The sequence below is a fragment of the Cherax quadricarinatus genome, chromosome 68, assembly GCF_038502225.1.
Source record: "Cherax quadricarinatus isolate ZL_2023a chromosome 68, ASM3850222v1, whole genome shotgun sequence".
Taxonomy (NCBI): domain Eukaryota; kingdom Metazoa; phylum Arthropoda; class Malacostraca; order Decapoda; family Parastacidae; genus Cherax; species Cherax quadricarinatus.
The window spans coordinates 5,121,955-5,148,763 of record NC_091359.1 but is presented as its reverse complement, the minus strand read 5'-3'; the positions used below and the strand labels follow the sequence as shown (position 1 = coordinate 5,148,763).

The 26,809-nt window shown below is 37.8% G+C and overlaps 1 protein-coding gene across 2 annotated transcripts; it reads right to left on the bottom strand.

Moving 5' to 3' along the window:
- Positions 1-368: 368 nt before the first annotated feature.
- Mccc1 (Methylcrotonoyl-CoA carboxylase 1) lies at positions 369-26,311 on the bottom strand. Of its 2 annotated transcripts, none has more exons than XM_070099613.1 (14): positions 25,944-26,311; positions 24,450-24,642; positions 24,025-24,242; positions 23,394-23,541; positions 22,028-22,165; positions 20,921-21,016; positions 14,359-14,568; positions 14,000-14,171; positions 11,982-12,103; positions 10,875-11,024; positions 7,150-7,300; positions 6,048-6,235; positions 4,928-5,110; positions 369-627 (listed from the first exon to the last, which is right to left on the bottom strand). In XM_070099613.1, exons 1-14 carry the CDS (start codon positions 26,294-26,296, stop codon positions 514-516), a joined length of 2,436 nt encoding a protein of 811 aa, XP_069955714.1. In that variant the 5' UTR covers positions 26,297-26,311; the 3' UTR covers positions 369-513. The 2 variants fall into 2 exon arrangements, with proteins under 2 accessions (XP_069955714.1, XP_053645666.1); XM_053789691.2 differs by having other exon boundaries at positions 26,039-26,167.
- Between the last annotated feature and the right edge of the window lie 498 nt (positions 26,312-26,809).

The following is a 26,809-nucleotide window of genomic DNA, read 5'->3' as shown; positions in this document are numbered from 1 at the left end:
ACTTTTTTTAATACATACCAAGATCTGAGATTAAGCAAAAGATAAATTAACAAGAAAATTTGGATAAAGCAGAAGGAAGATAAATACAGTACTTTTTACTTTTCTCTTTGGGCAAAAAATGAAGTAAATTTTGTACTGTATGCTATTATGTATTCCTGGTATTTAAAATGATCAAGGTTAACTACAAATACTAATCATCAACAGAAAAGTAATTTTTGGACTATATACTTTTTACATTTAGTCAAGGCATTTTAACAATACTTTAGCTTTTTTAAAATTTATCTGTTTTTTTTAAAGAAGGCAATGTACCTTAATCCATTACATTTTTACTAGTTTTTCACACTTTTGTGCTTCATAATTTTACATTGTCTTGTTCAGCTGATATATACAGTAAGCTCTCTTACAAAGTTGGTACTATTAAAATTTGGATGCACTTTTCAATCACATTTACAAAAAATCCAACTATATTGAGGAGCTTCGTAAGGAAACTGAGTGTAAGTCTACATTAAAGACTCAGTCTTCCTCTGTGTCCTTCATCCTGACGAGAGGAGTGTTCTTTGCTACGTTGTCTCCCTCACTGTAGAGGACCTTCTCCACCACTCCACCACTCGCTGCCTTGATTACATACTGTCAACACGAGGAATATTCTCATTAATTAAGGCAAAACTGACTTATGGTTATAAAAAATACTGTGTTATTTTAAAAAATACCATTTGTCAATAAAAATAATTATGTAAACACATGTATTGGGAAGATGGAGGGAATATTTTGAGGAATTGTTAAATGTTGATGAAGATAGGGAAGCTGTGATTTCGTGTATAGGACAAGGAGGAATAACATCTTGTAGGAGTGAGGAAGAGCCAGTTGTGAGTGTGGGGGAAGTTTGTGAGGCAGTAGGTAAAATGAAAGGGGGTAAGGCAGCCGGGATTGATGGGATAAAGACAGAAATGTTAAAAGCAGGTGGGGATATAGTTTTGGAGTGGTTGGTGCAATTATTTAATAAATGTATGGAAGAGGGTAAGGTACCTAGGGATTGGCAGAGAGCATGCATAGTTCCTTTGTATAAAGGCAAAGGGGATAAAAGAGAGTGCAAAAATTATAGGGGGATAAGTCTGCTGAGTATACCTGGTAAAGTGTATGGTAGAGTTATTATTGAAAGAATTAAGAGTAAGATGTAGAATAGGATAGCAGATGAACAAGGAGGCTTTAGGAAAGGTAGGGGGTGTGTGGACCAGGTGTTTACAGTGAAACATATAAGTGAACAGTATTTAGATAAGGCTAAAGAGGTCTTTGTGGCATTTATGGATTTGGAAAAGGCGTATGACAGGGTGGATAGGGGGGCAATGTGGCAGATGTTGCAAGTGTATGGTGTAGGAGGTAGGTTACTGAAAGCAGTGAAGAGTTTTTACGAGGATAGTGAGGCTCAAGTTAGAGTATGTAGGAAAGAGGGAAATTATTTCCCAGTAAAAGTAGGCCTTAGACAAGGATGTGTGATGTCACCGTGGTTGTTTAATATATTTATAGATGGGGTTGTAAGAGAAGTAAATGCGAGGGTCTTGGCAAGAGGCGTGGAGTTAAAAGATAAAGAATCACACACAAAGTGGGAGTTGTCACAGCTGCTCTTTGCTGATGACACTGTGCTCTTGGGAGATTCTGAAGAGAAGTTGCAGAGATTGGTGGATGAATTTGGTAGGGTGTGCAAAAGAAGAAAATTAAAGGTGAATACAGGAAAGAGTAAGGTTATGAGGATAACAAAAAGATTAGGTGATGAAAGATTGAATATCAGATTGGAGGGAGAGAGTATGGAGGAGGTGAATGTATTTCAGATATTTGGGAGTGGATGTGTCAGCGGATGGGTCTATGAAAGATGAGGTGAATCATAGAATTGATGAGGGGAAAAGAGTGAGTGGTGCACTTAGGAGTCTGTGGAGACAAAGAACTTTGTCCTTGGAGGCAAAGAGGGGAATGTATGAGAGTATAGTTTTACCAACGCTCTTATATGGGTGTGAAGCATGGGTGATGAATGTTGCAGCGAGGAGAAGGCTGGAGGCAGTGGAGATGTCATGTCTGAGGGCAATGTGTGGTGTGAATATAATGCAGAGAATTCGTAGTTTGGAAGTTAGGAGGAGGTGCGGGATTACCAAAACTGTTGTCCAGAGGGCTGAGGAAGGGTTGTTGAGGTGGTTCGGACATGTAGAGAGAATGGAGTGAAACAGAATGACTTCAAGAGTGTATCAGTCTGTAGTGGAAGGAAGGCGGGGTAGGGGTCGGCCTAGGAAAGGTTGGAGAGAGGGGGTAAAGGAGGTTTTGTGTGCGAGGGGCTTGGACTTCCAGCAGGCATGCGTGAGCGTGTTTGATAGGAGTGAATGGAGACAAATGGTTTTTAATACTTGACGTGCTGTTGGAGTGTGAGCAAAGTAACATTTATGAAGGGGTTCAGGGAAACCGGCAGGCCGGACTTGAGTCCTGGAGATGGGAAGTACAGTGCCTGCACTCTGAAGGAGGGGTGTTAATGTTGCAGTTTAAAAACTGTAGTGTAAAGCACCCTTCTGGCAAGACAGTGATGGAGTGAATGATGGTGAAAGTTTTTCTTTTTCGGGCCACCCTGCCTTGGTGGGAATCGGCCAGTGTGATAAAAAAAAAAAAAAAAAATGTCGTGATGATACGAGTGACTAACTCTTGAAATATACACAAGAGCCCCGCTTTATGGCATTCCGTCTTTTGGCGTTCCCTTAATTCGGCAGTTTTAAATTATACTCATTGTTCATTATGCAAAACAACCACTGTGAAAGAGTAGTGAAATTCCAAGCGCTTTCATGACTACTCACATTGTCAAGGAACTATGAAAGTAATACATCAAAGGAAGGCAATTAAAGAGCTTAGACTACAAATTGCCTTCCTTTGATGTATTACTTTCATAGTTCCTTGACAATGTGAGTAGTCACGAAAGCACTTGGAATTTCACTACTCTTTCACAGTGGTTGTTTTGCATATTTTAAAATCACCTGTTTACTGTGATCTTATTGCATTGTTCATTATGTTCAGTGCTTTCTCTGCTTTTTCACCAACCATTCTCAGCCTGTTGTGTTCAACAGCTGAGTCAGGGAAGGGCAGTTGGCACCATTTTATTGTTGGTAATTCAGTCTCTGTAGAGCATTTGTGCACTCTGGGTCTCTTTGTATTCTGGCAATTTTCCAAAATTTCAAATGATTGGACTCATCACCATTAACCCTTAAACTGTCCAAACGTAGATCTATGTGTTTTCAACATTTGAAAGTATGTAAAAAAAGTAGATCTTCTTTTTTTTTTTTTACATTTGAAAACATGTAAAAAAACTTTTATCTACTTTTTTTTTTTTTGTTATATTTGAAAATATGTAAAAAAAACGTAGATCTACTTTTGGAGCACTACGCATGTGAATGTAGATCTGCTTGGACAGTTTAAGGGTTAATGATATAGTTGGATCAAGATAATGGTGAACCTTGCAAAAATGTTGGTCTTGAAGAATTATAGTCACATATGATGCAGAAGAAAACATCCGAAAGATCACATGGTACCATAAGATGGTGGCTACTAGCAGCCTTTGGCCTGCAAATTATCCTACACTCAGGAGAGATGTCAATGCAAATTAAAAATGCTATTTTGCTGATACCACTCCATCTCAGAATTTTGATGATCATAACTTTTCAATGACATGCATAAAATTTGGTGAGAGGAAGTGGTATGCAAACAAAAAATGGTTTTTAAGACTTGATGTGCTGTTGGAGTGTGAGCAAGATAATATTTATGAAGGGATTCAGGGAAACCGGCAGGCCGGACTTGAGTCCTGGAGATGGGAAGTACAGTGTCTGCACTCTGAAGGAGGGGTGTTAATGTTGCAGTTTTATAACTGTAGTGTAAGTGCACCTCTGGCAAGACAGTGATGGAGTGAATGATGATGAAAGTTTTTCTTTTTCAGGCCACCCTGCCTTGGTGGGAAACAGCCAATGTGCTAATAAAAAAATAAAATAAAAAATAGTTTGTTGTACATAAAAAAAAAAGGTTCCTTTGAAAAAGTTACTGTACAGTGAACCTAATGTAATTTTAAAGGTGGAATAAAACTCACTTTAATCTCTAATAATTAGATGCTCAATTTTTTTTATTGACACATCGGCCTTCTCCCACCAAGGCAAGGTGGCTTCGAAAAAGAAAAACTTTCATCATTCACTCCAGCACTGTCTTGCTAGAGGGGCGCTTACACTACAACATTAACACTCCTCCTTCAGAGTTGAGGCACTGTACGTACTTCCCATCTCCAGGACTCAAGTCCGGCCTGCCAGTTTCTCTGAGTACCTTCATAAATGTTACCTGGCTCACACTCACACTCCAACAGCATGTCAAGTCCTAAAAACCATTTGTCTCCATTCGCTCCTATCATACATGCTCACGCATGCTTGCTGGAAGTCAAAGCTCCTCGCACACAAAACTTCCTTTACCCCCTCCCTCCAACCTTTCCTAGGCCAACCCCTACCCCGCCTTCCCTCCATTACAGATTTATACACTCTCAAAGTCATTCTATTTTGTTCCACCCTCTCTACATGTCTGAACCATCTCAACAAGTCCTCCTCAGCCCTCTGGATAATAGTTTTGGTAATCTTGCACCTCCTCCGAATTTCCAAACTACGAATTCTCTGCATTATATTCACACCACACATTGCCCTCAGACATGACATCTCCACTGCATCCAGCCTTCTCCTTGTTGCAACATTCACCACTAATGCTTTGCACCCATATAAAAGTGTTGGTATAACTATACTCTCATACATTCCCCTCTTTACTTCCACGGACAAAGTTCTTTGTCTCTACAATCTCCTAAGTGCATCACTCATCTTTTTCCCCTCATCAATTCTATGAGTTAGGGCATGCAAATCAAACATAAAATATTTACCTCCATTTTCATAGCTATCATCACCACCAGAGGGTCACCAGCCTCTACAGTCTGTCCTGGGGTGACAAACACCTTCTCAATCACCCCTGGCATTGGGGCAACTGCTCCACCTGCCACACCAGTAGCTTTCCCAATCTCTGTTTCAAACTTGGGAGCTGCCACAGAAATCTTCCATCCACCATTCTATATACAAGAGGATCAAAATAACACATTATAGACAATGGTTTGCTTGTGATACAAGAGTATCAATATAATACAAGTGGATCAAAATATCACATTATATATAATGTTTTGCTTGTAAGACAAGAGTATCAAAATAACACATTATTGACAATGTTTTGCTTGTAATGCAAGAGGATCAAAATTATACATTATGGACAAAGGTTTGCCTGTAACAAGTAAAACTTTCCTGAAAATAAAAGCTTCTCTGTAGCTTTTTTTTCTCATACTGTACACACATATATGCACTTGGGCATATACATACATGTACAGGCACACAAGCATGCATTTCCATGCACATATATACACACACTACATACATGCAGTATATAACATACAGTACCATCTCTACCAATCTATGTATACAAGCCTGAAAAAAAGCTGTTTGGAGTGACTTGTAAATTGTCATACCTGGGTGCCTCTGCAAAGACAGTGAGTATGTGTGAATGATAGTGAAAGTGTTTTTTTTCTTTTTTTAGGGTCACCCTGCCTCAGTGGGAGACGGCCGAAGTGTTAAAAAAAAAACCTCAATGGGAGAGCAGTGAATGAAATACACTGGGAAGTGCTAAACTCATAGGCTATACAGCACCTGGGAATGGGAGTAATTTTAACACTCTGGCTGTCTCCCACCAAGGTAGGGTGACCTGATGAAGAAAACACTTTCACTATCAATAATCAACCCTTGTCTTGCCAGAAGGGCACCAACATCAGAGTTTCCCTGAATTCCTTCATATATGTTATCTTGCTCACATTTCAATCTTTCATATTTGATAAAAAAGCTAGGAAGGGAGAGGCACCTCAATTTCTTAGTCATGAGCAACAACGTACCAACATTTATGTCCATTGACACACACACACACGAGTAAGACTAATAGCCTAAGATTCAACAGCAAATCCTTACCTGTGTGAAGATATAGATATCCCTGTTATCTATAACAATGTGAGAACAAGATACAGCTCCATCAATGGAAGTTGTTAAGCGACGGACATCGTTGTCACACACAAGAAATCCGCTCACAGAGAAACTTTTTCCACCAACTGTCATATGGTACCTTTGCGATCCTAAGTAATCAACCTGGACACTTTCATCTGGAAAATATATATAAAAAAAAACTCTTTATACATTACACCAATTAAATGCATTACCAAAATTTGTTTCTAGGCACTGAAGGTGACACTTCTCTCTTTAGAACCCCCTTTTATATCTTACTTTCTTACTGGTAGTTATTCTAAACTAACAGCAAACTTTACACCTACTGTAAAATATTAATCATAAGTGTTTTCTTGTTTCTAGACATAACTCAAACACTTGTCATAACTTGTCTATCTTACCTACTAACACCCAAAATTTTTAAACAGCTGTAATCATTATAATTGTTTTCTACTTGTCTAAAGTGAAAAGAACCATTTTTTTAAATTCAAGGAGAAAAAACTCTGCTTCATCTGTGTGATAACCTTGAAAGTGGTTTGTACTTTTATCAAAATGCAGTACAGGAGGGTGCCACTTATATAGCAGCTTAGGTTCTGGGTTACCACTGTGAAGTGAACATCACTGTAAAGCAACACTTTCAAATGCATATAAAAGCCTGATAACATGTTTACACTATCACATATTAAGTGAGCAATATAGCTAATCCTAAAAAAAATGCACATACAGTACATGCACAACTTACCTTAAAATATTTTTGTCCTTAGCTTATAGTGAGTGGTGAATATATTTAATGTAGGAAGTCTGAGTAAATGAAGAATAGGTATAATTGAGAAATGCTGTAAAGTAAACCACAGTAAAGCTGGGCCCTCCTGTATATATACAGTTACACATCTCACAGTGTATATACCCTCAAGGACTGCCAGGAGAGTAGTCAGTACTGGTTATCACCTTACACAGGACTTTCTGAGTGAAAGAAAACTGGAGAAAATGGTGTTATATAGACAGAGTCTAATATAGCTTATCATAGCTTGTGTTAGAAGCCAACTTGCTAAAAACCACTGTCAGCCATCACCTGTTCCTTCACATGTGACATTTATGGAGCGAGAGAGAACGTGGTTGATCCTTGGTATTGCTCCAGGGCAGAAAGGAGAGGTAGGATCTTGAGTGGCAGCTACAGCACGCACTCCTTCCTGCTCCTCCTCCAGTATCAGAGCCAATGCACTCTGTGGGCATTTTAACCACAATTTAGAATCAGGAAGTCAATGTTCTTTAAAAAAAAATATATATGTATTTTTTTTTTCAACAAACCGGCCATATCCCACCAAGGCAGGGTGGCCCAAAAAGAAAAATGAAAGTTTCTCTTTTCAAATTTAGTAATTTATACAGAAGAAGGGGTTACTAGCCCCTTGCTCCTGGCATTTTAGTCTCCTCTTACAACACGCATGGCTTACGGAGGAAGAATTCTGTTCCACTTCCCCATGGAGATAAGAGGAAATAAACAAGAACAAGAACTAGTAAGAAAATAGAAGAAAACCCAGAGGGGTGTGTATATATATGCTTGTACATGTATGTGTAGTGTGACCTAAGTGTAAGTAGAAGTAGCAAGACATACCTGAAACCTTGCATGTTTATGAGACAGAAAAATGGACACCAGCAATCCTACCATCATGTAAAACAATTACAGGCTTTTGTTTTACGCTCACTTGGCAAGATGGTAGTACCTCCCTGGGCAATTGCTGTCTATCAACCTACTACCTATAATATAGTATATGTATATGTATAAAAAATATTAACAATATTCAAGACGATTTTTTTGTATAAATTATACCGATTTGATATTAATTTATATCAATTCTGGTAAAACAGTGACTGAATGAATTATGGTGAATGTGTTTCTTCTTTTTTGAGTCGCCCTACCTAGGTGGGAGAATTCCAGAGTGATAAAAAGAAATTGACTTTACTTGTTAGAGAAAAAACTGGAATTATTGCATCTTGAATGTTTGTTGATTTTTTTGTTTAATGCAATACAAAAAAGTGTATTAGGCTGAATAGTAAACTGGTTTAGTGAAAAAAGTGCAGTGAAAGTTAGACAGTGGAGGTGAAAACAACTACAGTATTATAGTCATAGAGAAGTGGAAATGGCAGTGGAAATGGGAATGAAAATGGCAGTGGAAATGAGAATGAAAATGGAAGAGGAAGCAGGAATGAAAATGGCAGTGGACACAGGAATGAAAATGGGAGTGGAAATGGGAATTGAAATGGGAATGGGCATGGAAACAGGAATGGGAGCAAAAATGGGAGTGGAAATGGGAATGCATTAGATGAAAAGTGTGTGTGGAAGAAGTGTTAGAACCCTCCATGGAATACTGTCAAGGTGTTTTCACATTAATGTATGCAGTTTGACAAGGCTCCTGGAGAGTGAAATGCTGCCACAATAAAATGTTGCATCAGCTGCATGTGCCCTTTTACTTAAGATTTTTCTAACATGTGCCATTTCTTACAAAGGCAAGGGTGACCAAAAGAAATACATTTTCTAGTTATCCTGCCAGAAATACAAAAACATCACAATTCAACTCATCTCTGAGCTGCAACATCTACCCATAAGAGAGACATAAATGATGTTTATGAGCATAATTTGACTAGACAGCTGAGTGCTGCTTGACCTGGTTGTTTACATGTGAAAAGTGGAGAGAGGAAAGAATTTGCTGTGTCTCACTTTAAGAACCAAAAAGAAACAGATGTGGGTTCAAAGAGAGCAAAATACTGGTAAAAATTATCACAGCATCAGTCTTCTCAAAAATGTTCGAATGACCTGTCTGCAAAGTACGTAGAATGTGCAGCACTATTTTTCATTTTCTCCTATAAATTTACCATCATAAAGATGTAGAAATAAAATAAAAAAAACTACTTCTGAAGACATGAGAAAGTGTGCAAGCAATAGTAAAATATTACAGCAGTCACAGGTGACCACCATGTCTGGGGAATGAACATTGGAAATACAATTTATTCCTGGCTTTGACATTGCAAATTTATAAGCAGCACGGCAATGCTGAATCTTCTTTCTTCTTTCAACGTACCAGCCGTATCCCACTGAGGTGGGGTGGCCCAAAAGAAAAAAACTGAAGTTTCTCCTTTTAAATTTAGTAATATATACAGGAGAAGGGGTTACTAGCCCCTTGCTCCCGGCATTTTAGTCGCCTCTTACGACACGCATGGCTTACAGAGGAAGAATTCTGTTCCACTTCCCCATGGAGATAAGAGGAAATAAACAAGAACAAGAATTAGAAAGAAAATAGAAGAAAACTCAGAGGGGTGTGTATATATATGCTTGTACATGTATGTGTAGTGTGACCTAAGTGTAAGTAGAAGTAGCAAGACTTACCTGTAATCTTGCATATTTATGAGACAGACAAAAGACACCAGCAATCCTACCATCATGTAAAACAATTACAGGCTTTCGTTTTACACTCACTTGGCAGGACGGTAGTACCTCCCTGGGCGGTTGCTCAGGGAGGTACTACCGTCCTGCCAAGTGAGTGTAAAACGGAATCCTGTAATTGTTTTACATGATGGTAGGATTGCTGGTGTCTTTTTTCTGTCTCTTAAACATGCACGATTTCAGGTACGTCTTGCTACTTCTACTTACACTTAGGTCACTCTACACATACATGTACAAGCATATATATACACACCCCTCTGGGTTTTCTTCTATTTTCTTTCTAGTTCTTGTTCTTGTTTATTTCCTCTTATCTCCATGGGGAAGTGGAACAGAATTCTTCCTCCGTAAGTCATGCATGTTGTAAGAGGCGACTAAAATGCCGGGAGCAAGGGCCTAGTAACCCCTTCTCCTGTATAAATTACTAAATTTAAAAAGAGAAACTTTCGTTTTTCTTTTTGGGCCAGGCTGCCTTGGTGGGATACGGCCGGTTTGTTGAAAAAAAAAAATAATAATTTACAGTTGAGTAAAAATGTTAACAGTACTGTAACTAAAAGTAAGAAGTGACGGTCATGAAGGTCACAGCATTTAACATAAACTTGTAGAGATGAGTCACATGTGAAAAAGCAACTTTCAAGGTTGCAAAAGAAAGAGAGCATGAGTGAGAGGAAAGGTTGGAGGGAGGGATAATAGTGTACCAAAAAAATTTAATGCTAGAGTTAGGAGTTAAATACTTATTAAAAATACAATGAGAGGTATAATTCGGGGAGTAGAGGAGGGGTTGCTGAGATCATGTACTCATTTAGGAAGGATGTAGTAGAATATATTGATCAAGAGAGTGTATAAATTCAGGGTAAACAGAAAGAGGGGGCAGGGGTTGCCTGAGGAAGGGTTGGAGAGAGAGGGTGAAGAAGGTTTTGTGTGGTAAAGGATTGAGCATCCAGGAGGCATATGTAGGCATGTTAGATTAAAGTGAGTTGAGACAAGTGGTTTTGGGGATTTGATGTTCTGTTGGAGTGTGCACAAAGTAGCATATACAGAGATTCAGAGTAACTGGGCCTTGTATAATACATTCAGTTTTAGGTCAATGCTTTGTATTTCACTAATGAGTATAATGAGACGGAGCTGTTTTTGAATACTAATCACTAATCATCTCTGCTTTGATGTTAATTGACTAATATATCCATTAACCAATATTATATTGAAAAATAATCTCTTAGACTATTATTTTATAGAGTAATTCAAAGCTACTTTATTGCATTGTTTGATTACTGAAGACCAATTAAAATACTTTATAACAATACAAGACTGAAAGATACTGTATGAAGATAAATTTCACAACATTAATAAATAAAACTAACTTGGCAAAATAGATGGTGAGAGGGTTTCTTGTCTGGGAACAAGTCATTATAATGGTCAGGGATGAAGTCTGTGCTAACGTCACCTGCTACGAAGCTTGGATGAGAGGCTAAGCTCAGCAGAAAGTTAACATTGGTGTTCAGCCCCACTATCTGTTGAAGAGAAATATAAATTGTTGTTATTACCAGAGTCAATGCTAACTTCTGAAGAATGAACGGGTGGTGGCTTATTTGTCAAGAAACACGAAAGCCTCTCCTGACACAGTTATGTGTTAGATTACGACAGCCTTGGTGATTAAGCAACGATGGCCATACTGGTGGTATGTACCTGTGGTTCAGCACCTGCGGTGTACCAAAGCCAAGTTTTCCACCCCATTTTAGAAACTAAAGATTATTGTTTTGTGTGAGAGAATAATCTCTCTTTTACAATTGTTTGAATTTGTAATGGCTGACTATGTTAACCACAGGGTTAAGGATTAGTGTACTCCAAAACTTTTATTCAATTTCACCTTAGCAAAACACATCAGTAGGTAATTATAAATGAAACTGCTGTACCTCACCTTCCCTTCCATTAACTGTTCTTCACATGTGGTATCTCTGAACTACCTGTTGTAATGTGCATTTGCTATTATATGATGTCCCATTTCTATCAATAATCATGAATATGTGATTTACACTGTATATGATCAATATGGTTCACAAGGTACTGAAGATTCTTAATATGCCTAATTAAATTTTAATGGACTGACTGAGTGTAGGAAGCATATGTATAGACCACTTAAACATGAGAGGTGGGATAGGAACTCCCACAGTTCAGTTTGCAGAGCTGCAAATTATTCTCCCAGGAGTAGCACTGTGCTCGTTGAATTTTACGGAGCGTTCATCGAAAATATGATGCAATTTTGCAATACATAGTGCAACAAAGTAAATGCGTAAGAGGACTGCATGTTAATTGATGGTCTATATAATGTTTTTAATACGAAAATTACTTCCTGTGAAGGGTGAAAACTAGTATAACAGAGGAATCACTATTCCTATAGTGATTCCTGGAGCTAACCATGGAAATACACTCATGATATAGGCAACTACTGTGATTAATAAAGTACTTACATTGTAGTCAGTAAGGCAAGCAGTAAGAGTGTTGAGTGCATGCATCCTGTCATGTCCCCAGACCACCAGCTTAGCTATCATTGGGTCATAATGGACAGACACTTCATCCCCCTGCCTCACACCTACAACACAAAATCAAAGCATTACAGATGGCTTCAGAAACAGTAAGCAATTGACTGAAATGGTGACTTCTATACTGGACATCAATGTCACATCCTCAAAGCTTTCTGCTGGAGGCTAAGCTAGTGGATTTTTTTCCCCTCATATAACTATGAGGGAGAGTTAAGCTTATGTGAAGTATTGGGAAAATTCTCACATCACAAAGAGTGATGATAAATAAACCATCAGTTCAGTTTATATGGTAAAATGAGAAGATTTACAAACCAAGCAGCCACGAAATGTGTGTGAGTGTGTTAGATATGAGTGAATGAAGGCAAGTCGTTTTTATCACTTAACGTGCTGTTGGAGTGTAAGCAAGGTAATATTTATGAAGGGATTAGGGGAAACCAGGTAGCTGGATTCAAGTTCTGGAGGTGGGAAGTATAATACTTGCATTTTGTGCAAGAAAGGTATAAAATACCGACAATATGAAAGTTAAGACACATGTGCAACATCTGGTTATCTTTATTGTAGATGTTTTGCCATCCAATGGGTTTATCAATACAGATTCTAGGACATAATCAGAAGACAGTAGAACTATATACAAAAGATGAGGCAATCAGTCCCTCAGCCTTGGAGTTGGTGGATGGCAAAACATCTCCAATAAAGATAACCAGATGTTCCACATGTGTACTTGCATTTTGAAGGAAGGGTGGGGATACTGCAACCTGGAGGAGCATCTGAGCTGTAATGTCATATACCTCTGGCTAGATGGTGATGGAGTGAGTGATGAAAGTTTTTCTTCTTTTTCAGGTCACTCTACCTTGGTGGGAGATAGCCAGTGTATTTAAGAAAAAATAAAGCACTTCCTACATGCAAAAATGTTTTAGTAGCAATCTATGCATGTTATAATATTAAAGGAGTGAACAATGAAAAACTAAAAAAAAAAGTGAAATATGATTATGATAGCCAAATAGCATTATAACATAATACTCTTTAAAACTAACTCACAGATCAGAGAGGAAACTTTAAATATTTTGGCCTTGGACCATTATCAAGTCACAAATGATGAGAAAACTGAGAGGCAGGTGAAGAAATGAGAGAAAAAGGTGAAAGACAGACAGATGAGGAGAAACCTAAGGTGAAGTTAAGGTACATGTGCTCCAAAGATTAAAGTAGTGAACCCTCCATATAAAAGACATTGATACAGTAGACTTTTGAAATGGTGGGTAAAATCCCCTGGGTAAATTTAACTTTTATTTGGTTTATATTTAATATGCATTACAATATATTTACCATAGTATGTACAGTATACTATAGTAAGTACAGTTACACCACTGATTTTCCGGCAACCCTGGTTCCAAAGCTTTGTCGGATTAACAGTTTTGCTGAATCAATGGTGGTCACCTTCATCAACACACTATAACACACTAATTATACATTTCCCGTATGTCTCTAAAGTACCATGGACTGCTAGAACCTTAAGCTAAAGAAATATTAAATACTGCTAGTGCCTTAAATTAAAGAAATATATTAAATATATTAAATGTAAATTAATTTTTTTTTTCAACATGCTGGCCGACTCCCACTGAGGCAGGATGACCCAAAAAAGAAAGAAACACTTTCACCATCATTCAACATTAGGACAATCCTCCCTATTAGTCTGTTATACAGAGAGGGTTATTGTATTTGATAGTATTGCATATTTTGTGGTTTCAGAGCAGTATGAAGCAGTTTCAATCATACTTCAAACTTTAAATACAATATGCAAATACGTACACAGAATTTGTGGCAAATTTTAACACCCCCTTTTTATGGGCAGTCAGTCTACCTAACATTCGGGGATACACCACAGAATAGACAATATTATAATTCTATGACCTACTTATTGACAAGAGAAAATCTTGACACTGATTTACCAGTTTCTATCCGCACACAGTTGCTGGGCGGAGGTGTGGACAGGTGAGTTAGTGGTCCGGCTCCTGGTAGGAAGCCACCTTTAGGATCCTCAGCATATATCCTGGCTTCAAAGCTATGTCCTGAGAGTTTGATCTCATCCTGTAGTTGAGGCAAGGGTTCCCCAGCTGCAACCTGTCAGAACAAGTTAGTAGGCAATTGAAAATATTAAAGTACCTTCTAGTTTTTAACTCAAAAGCACCAAGATCCCTAAATAAAAAAAAACAAAAATTGATAAAAGGTTATTAAATTAAAAAAAAAATATATATATATGAGAAGTTACACTTACTAACTAGCATACCATATGAGAGGTTACACTCACTCTGAGCTGCCACTCCACTAGGTCAGTGCTGGTAATCATCTCAGAGACGGGATGCTCCACCTGAAGACGGGTATTCATCTCCATGAAATAGAAGTTGTGCGAGGAGTCCAGGATAAACTCCACAGTGCCAGCGCCCACGTACCCTACAGCATGGGCTGCACGCACGGCAGCCTCTCCGAGTGATCGGCGAACTTCCCACGTCAAGCCAGGCTAGAATTAAGTTCAACTGTTCATAATCACATTTTTAAAATTATAACACGTAACTGTAAAAAATAATAAGGGTTTGTTTGCAATCGTGTTATTATGATTTCACGAATATTATGTATGTATAGTTTATGCCATAGTAAAAAATTATGTATTTGAATGTTTTTTTATTTAACCTTGGTCCAAAATATGAGTGGAGTATTTTAAAAGTGGGACTGATATGAAACCTGAAAGGAAATTTAGAAGCAGGCCAGAAACAATGGAGTTCAAAAAAAAATATCAAATAAAGAAGTTTATAAATACAGTAATAAAACAACTGGCTAAGTTATGACAGGGACTGACACTGTAGCTGAATTATTAATAAATGGTCATCACAAACAACAGTAGCTGTTGTCTTTTCAGCATGGCACATTCAATTTAATACACAACATTTCATTATCATTTACTGCTTTGATTCATATATTTCTAGGTAGTAGGTTGGTAGACAGCAACCGCCCAGGGAGGTACTACCGTCCTGCCAAGTGAGTGTAAAACGAAAGCCTGTAATTGTTTTACATGATGGTAGGATTGCTGGTGTCTTTTGTCTGTCTCATAAATATGCAAGATTACAGGTAAGTCTTGCTACTTCTACTTACACTTAGGTCACACTAAACATACATGTACAAGCATATATATACACACCCCTCTGGGTTTTCTTCTATTTTCTTTCTAATTCTTGTTCTTGTTTATTTCCTCTTACCTCCATGGGGAAGTGGAACAGAATTCTTCCTCTGTAAGCCATGCGTGTCGTAAGAGGCGACTAAAATGCCGGGAGCAAGGGGCTAGTAACCCCTTCTCCTGTATATATTACTAAATTTAAAAGGAGAAACTTCAGTTTTTTCTTTTGGGCCACCCCGCCTCAGTGGGATACGGCTGGTACGTTGAAAGAAGAAGAATTCATATATTTAAATTTTTTTGTAAATTTTTCTTTCAGTTTTATTTTATAGATAATATTTCTGGAATTTATCTCACTTTATATAATGAGATCACTAAGAAAAGACGTTTTGCTTAACAAGGATTTACCTATGATAGTGAATGGTTTACCAGGAATGTAACCCATCTGTTAAGTGAGGATTGACTGAGAATGTATGTTTCTTGTTGACTCAGTCTTGTTACCCATCTGCTAAGTGAGGACTGGCTGAGGATTTATGTCTCTTGTACACTCAGTCTTCACATAAAGTTGGAGAAACATACAGAGCCCATCTGACAGTGAAGACTAGCAGAAGTTGTACAGCCATGTTTTATTATACACTCAACCCTCATACATACACAAAAAGGTTTCCCCTTGCTTTATGCAAGTTTGCTTGTAGGCAGTGCTCTCATTCCTACCAGTAATTTACAACATGTAGCATAAATGGATTCTAGTATAATTACCCAAGCCCAACATATTTAACAATGGCTATAAAATTATCACTTTAAACTTATTTACACTGACTATGACAGATTTGGACATGGGAAACCCAAATAGCATAATTTGAACTAAAGTCTATGGCTTGTTTTCAAGTTTAGTCTTGTGTGAAGTCAACTGGAATTGGGCACATAATCAGATGAAGTTCACTGGTGGTGACTACATTCAAGCTAGATGTGACTACATTCAACAGGTCACAGGTATGCAAGTCATATAATGGGATGGTAGAATCTACCTCAGCACCATTGTCTTCTACCATCCAATTATGTGTCCCTTTTAATTTTTGCTTCTCTGAAATACTAGTGTTTCCTGTTTGTTTGCTTTTCCTTCTGCCTAAGTCACAGTAACATATACCATTTTCAATAAAATACAGCAGTATCCTGTGACTCAATGCTAGAGCTCTACTACTCCCTGCTGCTCAGACTAGACCAGGCTTCCCTCCTGACTGCTTAGTCATCTTTCTGGTAAGAGTAAAAAGGCACAATACTGTGATTAGAACAATGCACAATACTGTGACTGGAATAATACACAAATAACCCACACATATTAGAGAGAAGCTTACGACGATATTTTGGTTCAACTTGGACCATTTACAAAGTCACACTAACACAAGAGGGAGCCAATATAGAGTGAATGGTCTAAGTTGGACTGAAACGTTGTCGCAAGCCTATCTCTCCTCTGTGTGGGTTATTTGTGTATTTATGGTAAAAATTTCTTCCTCCTTTTAAGTAAATATTATGTCTAATATTGGCAGTTGGGGCAATTCTGGAATGCAACCAACAGAAACACCACCACCTCTTTGAATCTGTTGAGCCCTAGTATACTATAGTAGCTTAGAGCTATAAAAAAAAAAACAATTTTTTTAGGAAAATCTACCCTGTATGATGTATAGCATTGGCACTATTTCCCTTGTTTTGAAAGTTTCCATTATCAACTCTGTCATCTTCCTGGCTGTCATGACCTTGGTCTTATTGTGTTCTTTGAAAGAAAGGTCAGCTGACATAATTACTCCCAGGTCTTCCACATGTTTCTTTCGTACCATTTGATGATCCTCTTGAGTTTTGCATAGTGTCCCTTTTGAGTTCTTCATTCTTTCCATGTATAAGCAACTGGAATTGATCACCACTGAGTGTCATATTATTCTTTGCTGCCCACTGGAAAATGGTGCTTATATTTTCTTGCATCTTTCCAAATATGCAGAGCTGGGAGGCAGGATGCTGGATTTTTTTTTAAACAAAAATTGGATACATCAACAGTCTGCTGCTACCCTATTCTACATGATAGCTAATTTTCCCTTCGATATACCTATGATGAGTTCCGAGAATTTTTCTACTCCCAAAGCCTGGCAATGTCTTCATGAATGTGATCCACAAGAGTCTACTAACATGCAGTACCTATATTATATGTAGGCAGGGGCAGCAAGGGTGTAAAAAGTAAGGATGCACACATAACACACAGTACATAGCATTTGTGAATATAATAATGGTAGACAATACCCACAAGTTGCTAAGTAAGACACACGTACAACAATTAGGTATCTTTATTCTAAAATGTTTTGCCTACACAGTAGGCCCATTGTGTAGGTGAAATGTTTCAGGATGAAGATATCTAACTTTGGTATATTTGTCTTACTTACCACATGGTACTTGTCATGAAGGTTGGGACAGCAGCAATGAATACTTACAGGTTTAATTAAGTTATTGTTAGATTAATCTGAAGTATGCCTGAATTACACTGCATAACTACAGGCTTTTCATGTATGATAAAACTATGTGATGCTAAGGAAAATAAAGTTTACTTTACTAAATAGTAGGGGAGTTTCAGTGGGGGGAAATAAATAGGATTAAATCTGGAGTATCTGAGAGAGTTAGAGCAAAGGAAGGGGTAGCAGTAATGTTAAATGATCAGTTATGGAAGGAGAAAAGAGAATATGAATGTGTAAATTCAAGAATTATGTGGATTAAAGTAAAGGTTGGATGCGAGAAGTGGGTCATAATAAGCGTGTATGCACCTGGAGAAGAGAGGAATGCAGAGGAGAGAGAGAGATTTTGGGAGATGTTAAGTGAATGTATAGGAGCCTTTGAACCAAGTGAGAGAGTAATTGTGGTAGGGGACCTGAATGCTAAAGTAGGAGAACCTTTAAGAGAGGGTGTGGTAGGTAAGTTTGGGGTACCAGGTGTAAATGATAATGGGAGCCCTTTGATTGAACTTTGTATAGAAAGGGGTTTAGTTATAGGTAATACATATTTTAAGAAAAAGAGGATAAATAAGTATACAAGATATGATGTAGGGCGAAATGACAGTAGTTTGTTGGATTATGTATTGGTAGATAAAAGACTGTTGAGTAGACTTCAGGATGTATATGTTTATAGAGGGGCCACAGATATATCAGATCACTTTCTAGTTGTAGCTACACTGAGAGTAAAAGGTAGATGGGATACAAGGAGAATAGAAGCATCAGGGAAGAGAGAGGTGAAGGTTTATAAACTAAAAGAGGAGGCAGTTAGGGTAAGATATAAACAGCTATTGGAGGATAGATGGGCTAATGAGAGCATAGGCAATGGGGTCGAAGAGGTATGGGGTAGGTTTAAAAATGTAGTGTTAGAGTGTTCAGCAGAAGTTTGTGGTTACAGGAAAGTGGGTGCGGGAGGGAAGAGGAGCGATTGGTGGAATGATGATGTAAAGAGAGTAGTAAGGGAGAAAAAGTTAGCATATGAGAAGTTTTTACAAAGTAGAAGTGATGCAAGGAGGGAAGAGTATATGGAGAAAAAGAGAGAGGTTAAGAGAATGGTGAAGCAATGTAAAAAGAGAGCAAATGAGAGAGTGGGTGAGATGTTATCAACAAATTTTGTTGAAAATAAGAAAAAGTTTTGGAGTGAGATTAACAAGTTAAGAAAGCCTAGAGAACAAATGGATTTGTCAGTTAAAAATAGGAGAGGAGAGTTATTAAATGGAGAGTTAGAGGTATTGGGAAGATGGAGGGAATATTTTGAGGAATTGTTAAATGTTGATGAAGATAGGGAAGCTGTGATTTCGTGTATAGGACAAGGAGGAATAACATCTTGTAGGAGTGAGGAAGAGCCAGTTGTGAGTGTGGGGGAAGTTCGTGAGGCAGTAGGTAAAATGAAAGGGGGTAAGGCAGCCGGGATTGATGGGATAAAGATAGAAATGTTAAAAGCAGGTGGGGATATAGTTTTGGAGTGGTTGGTGCAATTATTTAATAAATGTATGGAAGAGGGTAAGGTACCTAGGGATTGGCAGAGAGCATGCATAGTTCCTTTGTATAAAGGCAAAGGGGATAAAAGAGAGTGCAAAAATTATAGGGGGATAAGTCTGCTGAGTATACCTGGTAAAGTGTATGGTAGAGTTATTATTGAAAGAATTAAGAGTAAGACGGAGAATAGGATAGCAGATGAACAAGGAGGCTTTAGGAAAGATAGGGGGTGTGTGGACCAGGTGTTTAGAGTGAAACATATAAGTGAACAGTATTTAGATAAGGCTAAAGAGGTCTTTGTGGCATTTATGGATTTGGAAAAGGCGTATGACAGGGTGGATAGGGACACAATGTGGCAGATGTTGCAAGTGTATGGTGTAGGAGGTAGGTTACTGAAAGCAGTGAAGAGTTTTTACGAGGATAGTGAGGCTCAAGTTAGAGTATGTAGGAAAGAGGGAAATTATTTCCCAGTAAAAGTAGGCCTTAGACAAGGATGTGTGATGTCACCGTGGTTGTTTAATATATTTATAGATGGGGTTGTAAGAGAAGTAAATGCGAGGGTCTTGGCAAGAGGCGTGGAGTTAAAAGATAAAGAATCACACACAAAGTGGGAGTTGTCACAGCTGCTCTTTGCTGATGACACTGTGCTCTTGGGAGATTCTGAAGAGAAGTTGCAGAGATTGGTGGATGAATTTGGTAGGGTGTGCAAAAGAAGAAAATTAAAGGTGAATACAGGAAAGAGTAAGGTTATGAGGATAACAAAAAGATTAGGTGATGAAAGATTGAATATCAGATTGGAGGGAGAGAGTATGGAGGAGGTGAATGTATTCAGATATTTGGGAGTGGACGTGTCAGCGGATGGGTCTATGAAAGATGAGGTGAATCATAGAATTGATGAGGGGAAAAGAGTGAGTGGTGCACTTAGGAGTCTGTGGAGACAAAGAACTTTGTCCTTGGAGGCAAAGAGGGGAATGTATGAGAGTATAGTTTTACCAACGCTCTTATATGGGTGTGAAACATGGGTGATGAATGTTGCAGCGAGGAGAAGGCTGGAGGCAGTGGAGATGTCATGTCTGAGGGCAATGTGTGGTGTGAATATAATGCAGAGAATTCGTAGTTTGGAAGTTAGGAGGAGGTGCGGGATTACCAAAACTGTTGTCCAGAGGGCTGAGGAAGGGTTGTTGAGGTGGTTCGGACATGTAGAGAGAATGGAGCGAAACAGAATGACTTCAAGAGTGTATCAGTCTGTAGTGGAAGGAAGGCGGGGTAGGGGTCGGCCTAGGAAAGGTTGGAGAGAGGGGGTAAAGGAGGTTTTGTGTGCGAGGGGCTTGGACTTCCAGCAGGTATGCGTGAGCGTGTTTGATAGGAGTGAATGGAGACAAATGGTTTTTAATACTTGACGTGCTGTTGGAGTGTGAGCAAAGTAACATTTATGAAGGGGTTCAGGGAAACCGGCAGGCCGGACTTGAGTCCTGGAGATGGGAAGTACAGTGCCTGCACTCTGAAGGAGGGGTGTTAATGTTGCAGTTTAAAAACTGTAGTGTAAAGCACCCTTCTGGCAAGACAGTGATGGAGTGAATGATGGTGAAAGTTTTTCTTTTTCGGGCCACCCTGCCTTGGTGGGAATCGGCCAGTGTGATAATAAAAAATAAAAAAATAATAACAGTTTAACACTAATGCATAATAAAGAAACTTACAGCTGGGGCTTCTTCAATAATTTTCTGATGGCGACGCTGAACTGAACAATCCCTTTCAAACAGATAGACGTAGTTACCATGATGATCGCCAAAAATCTATTAAAAAAATAATGAAAGAGTTAGTGCACTGATGCATAAGTATGTGTTTCCAGTGACTCCAAGTCAATACTTCCCTCCACAACAATATACATTAATGGAATCTCAAATATATGAATAATCTGAAGAAGGCCCTACTATGTAATACAACTTTTATAATTTCTTGTACTCATTCACAGCCATTCATGTACTCCACAACCATTCACATACTCACTAAAAGCCATCCACATACTCATTCGCAGCCATTTCCTTCTCCAGTTTCTTTTTTCTTTTTTAACAAACCAGCTGTCTCCCACCAAGGTAGGGTGACCTAAAAAAAGAAGAGCCACTTTCACCATCATTCACTCTGCCACTGTCTTGCCTGTACTTCCCACCTCCAGGACTCAAGTTTGGCTAACTGGTTTCCTTGAATCCCTTCATACTTTGCTCACACTCCAACAGCATGTTAAGTCATAAAAATCACTTTCATGTATACAATTATTGAAGAACAAGTCATATTCCATGGAGTATGACTTGTTCTTATCTCCATGGAGGTACATCTTCAGACATTTCAGTTCTTCCTGGACTGAAATTATATAATCAAAAGAATTTTATCTTGATGATAGACCAGGAAGTACCAACACATTTTTTTTTTCCAATTTGTGGCACGTAATATTTGTGAATAAATCTGAAGGATATTTGTGAATATATCTTTATTGTTCATTTTTTGTAACTTGGTGGTTGAAGTATTATATTAGGTATTATTTCTTTCCTAGTACCAATAAATGATCTGTTTTCTAAACTGAATTCCTTCAACTTTTATACTCTCCTTTAAAATGCCATCTGAAACCCTACGTTGTCTCAGCAAAAAATATTTATCAATATTCTTATACTCTAATTAAAAGTTTTTTTTTTGATAGCATGAACTGAAAAAAATGAAAACCAGAAAACATGTTTGAGTACAAGTACAGTATTTAACAGAAAATATATTAGTTATATTATTATCAGCAAGTTGACACCACATGATCATACCTGAACTTCTACGTGTCTTGGTCGCTGCACAAACTTTTCAATGAGCATGACATCATCACCAAAAGATTTAGTTGCCTCACGTCTCGCTGATTCAAGCTGTGCTTCAAATTCTTCCCTTTTCATGGCAATACGCATACCCTGTAGAGAGTAAACTGTTGTATTTGTGACTCCCAAAGAAGTTTAAGCTTAATGGTATAGAAGAATATCACAAGAAGAATCTATAATTATGCTCTGGTCTCAAACATGCAATGGGTATTTCAGAGGAATTAAAATAAATTGAAAACTATTACAAGGGATCATTATAAACAAAATACAGTACAAACAAGATGAAAAACAGAATAGTTTAACAGACAATGGAAATCCATAAAATAGAAAAAACTTGTACAGTAGTCAATAGAGAAAGTAACCTTGATATAGTATAAGAAATATGCACAACACTTCGATATCTTCACTTGCAACAGACTACTTCAGTCAAGTACAGGTGAATGTAACACTGGAGACAATAGAAGCAGTAGTTTCAGCAGTAAAGATGCCAAGTGTTGCACATGTATCTTATTCATCAACCTGTCAATACTATATACCATCCATAGTGACCCTACTTAAAAACATACAAAGGTTAGGCATGTAAGAAACACAAACAGTACAGGACTCTCTTATATAAATCATGGAATGGTTGGGCTTGAACTCACGGCAAGTGAGTCCTAAACCTCACAGACCAGTCATTTGTTTGCAATCGTGTTATTATTAACCCCAAAATATATCAATTCTTTTAATCTTGGGTGATTATAATGGTCATTATACAGTAGAGCAAAAAATGTAATGGCTTTCATCTTGTTTGTTTTCTTACAAGATACACTGTATTGTGTTTTAAATGAAAAAATATATAAATTTTGGTAGAAAAACTACAAATATTGATAGTAAAGGTATATTATATTATTTGTGCATGCATTATATATATACAGGTACTGTACAAGCTTAACATACTAGCAGGGAAAGGTTTGAGAATCTTGGCAGAATCTTTGTTTCTTGAAGGTAAGCACAAGTTTCCCACAAAATTTTTATAAATATTAAATTTAAACACTTCTCATACTATACAGACATCATTACCAACCCCCTAAAGTGTGAAAAATATAAGAGTATTTAAAAATTTGCTTATATATAATATTTTCCAAATCCAGGAAAGCAATAAACAGATATTTTTCTCTAATAAAGAGACACAATAAGGAATATTAATAGTGTATCAATATATATTATGGTGCTACAGCTAATATAGTGGAAAATCAATTACAAATACCACACAATAATTTAATCACTTCACCCAAATAAAATTTAAATAAGAGAATAAGTAAATACTATTTCAAGTCACCTTGCCACCACCTCCTCGTACAGCTTTTATCATGACTGGGAAACCAATTTTTTCAGCTTCTTGGTACAGTCGCTTGTCACTTTGGTCCTCACCGTGGTACCCACCAATGACTGGTACAGATGCTGCTGACATGATCTTTTTAGATGTACTGCAAAATATAAATACTATACAATATTTAATACTAACTTTAATATTATACAGTATATAAAATACATCTTTGTAAGTTATGGAGAATTATTATCATTTGTTTTCAATTCACTGGCTGCCTTCCACAGAGGTAGGGTGACCAAAAAAGAAAAACAAAAGGTTTTCCTTTTTACAGTTAGTAATTTATACAGAAGGGGGTTACTAGCCCCTTGCTTCCAGCATTTTCGTTGCCTCTTACGACACGCAGGAAGGATTCTTTTTCACTTTCCCATGGGGATATTATTATTATTATTATTCAACAAAAGGCAGCTCTACACCCACAGGGGTTAAAGAACATCTGGAGAATGAGAGGCATTTAGGTTTAACTAAAGTAAGGTGAGTAGTTACAATTCCTTGGATCAAGAACCCTTCGGCACGAAGACATCCTCCTCAAAGGGAGATAACAAGAAAAGAGAGTATCCATTCGACTGTCCCAACACCTTACCTCTTGATTCCCATGTCCCTGATTGCAGTGGCAGGTGGGCCGACAAAAATTACGCCTTCCTTTGCACACTGCTCTGCAAATTCAACATTCTCGGAGAGGAAGCCATAGCCAGGGTGCACGGCCTGAGCACCGCTCCTCCTGACGACATCGAGAATTCTATCTCCCCTGAGGTAGGATTCCTGGGAGGCTGCACCCCCAATGTGATAAGCTTCATCTGCCTACACACAAAATTATTAATTAATAACCATTACAAATACTACTACTGCACAGCAAAATGAACACAAATTATTGGCATATCACATAGTTATTATACTGCCTATCTCTATATTCCTCAATAAGTGGACAATCGAGTTTGGGAGGGTAAATACTGTAAAAGAAGAAAATTAAAAGTGAATAGTATTATACAGGACAGGTCATAAACTTACCAAAGCAACATGCATGGAGTTTTTGTCTGGCTCTGAATAGACAGCTACGGTTCGCACGCCCATTCTAGCAGCAGTGCGCTGCACACGACATGCAATTTCACCACGATTAGCTATGACCAGCTTGGTGATGGGACGATAAGTTACAGAAGTATGCTGGAGGCGAGTGCTCCCTGATCTAAGTGTCTGCCAGCCCCTGAGGAATCATGAAATTCTTGTAAAGATTACTGCTAATACATGTACATTTTTAATACAGTACATGTAGAGGTATACCCGTTTCAAATCAGGGAACGTGTAGAAATTGATTTGATTATGCCAATGAAGAGCTGCATATTTTGCATTAGTATTACTGAAAGAAGTTTCACAAAATCGTAACAACACTTTTGCAAACAAATTACGGAATAGGTGGGACTTGAACACATGGCAAGCAAGTCCTAAAACTCACAGACCAGTGTGTAAACCACTCGGCCAGCTGGCCAAGTGGTTTACACCACTGAAGTAGGGTGATCTGTTAGGGTGGCCACTTAGGTAAGGTGATCTGTTAAAGAAAAAACACTTTTACCATGAAAGTACGCACTCTATACATGCTTCATGTGAATATACACAAGGTATAAATAAATTGAGTACAAAACAATTAAGAAAAAATATTTACTTGAAAATAATTAGTCTGAATGTTTACAATGGCTGTAACAGCAGATCAATACTTAGATATGAGTAATTTTTTTTTTATGGTGCCAGTATCATAAGTGAAGAACATCATAAACCGGATCATCATTACCCAGGACCAACTGGATGTGTCTGTGCAAACATGTCATAAGGTCAGCTTGTGTTGGTGGTCAACATGGACCACGTCACATTGTGAATAGAAAAGACACAAACAAGATAATTCCCTAATTGTAGTTAACGTTTTACTATTGGGAGAAGCTGTACTGGCAGATTCAATAAAACTGGTCCCAAGAGAACTGCTGCCCACAATACACACTTGTTCATGGGTGGTGGTAACCATTTCACCATTGTAATAGTACGAGATCAAGGTATAATAATAAATCAAGGTATAATAAATCAAGGTACAATAATAAATCAAGGTACTGTATATTAATAAATCAAGTTACATTATTAAATTAATAAATGGTTTGGTCATTTAGAGAATGGAACAAAGTAGAATGACTTGGAGAGCACATAAATCTGTAACGGGAAGGAAGGCAGGGTAGGGGTCGTCCCTGAAAATATTAATAAATCAAGGTATAGTAATAAATCAAGGAATACAAACCAGATAATGTTTTACTATTAGGATGAACTTTACTGCCAGATTCAATAAGGTTTAAATAATAAGTTATTACAAGCGCCCCATTGGGGTCCTTGTAATAACTTATTATTTAAACCTTAAAAATTACAGCAGGTAAGTAATTTAACTATGTGAAAATCAGTTACAATAAAAGGAGATAAACTAGGAATACTACTATGTATGATAATCTATATAACAGTATTTGTGTATACCTGAATAAACTTCCTGTGCCTGGGGGGGGGATATATAGATGTGACAGTACAGTTATTACTGGTTTACCAAGTTGGCAGGACAATGTAGGACTTACTGAAGCAATAATCTGGTGTTGCAGCCTCTCATTATTACCAACATTATTAACAATAATAAACACGCTAGACCGGCTGGTCGTGTTGTTGGGTTTATAAGGTCCACTGACAGCTTCACTGTATCCAGCCTTCCTTACACATGTAATATATAATATGATAAGATAAGATTTCGTTCGGATTTTTAACCCCCGGAGGGTTAGCATCTCAGGATAACCCAAGAAAGTCAGTGCGTCATCGAGGACTGTCTGTCTTATTTCCATTGTGGTCCTCAATCTTGTCCCCCAGGATGCGACCCACACCAGTCGACTAACACTAAGGTACCTACTTACTGCTAGGTGAACAAGACAACAGGTGTAAGGAAACGCTTCGAAATGTTTCTACCCAGCCGGGAATCGAACCGAGGCCCTCCGTGTGTGAAGCGAGAGCTTTGCCAACCAGGCCACGGGGTCACCCATAATAAAAGTATCTTTATTTACTACAAGTACATGTACAAGGTATACAGACCATGGCTGACATAAATAACATACTACTATATAGAAAGCCGCTTGCTATACTGATCATTTCCCGCAAATTAGAAGTGAGCCAAAATGTACCTCATGAATAAGGCTACAGAAAGGAAGGAGAGTGATTTATATATATATATATATATATATATATATGCATATACTTATTTATATATATATGAATATTTATGTATATATATATATATATGAATACATGTATGTAGATATATAGAAAGAGAGAGAGAGAGAGAGAGAGAGAGAGAGAGAGAG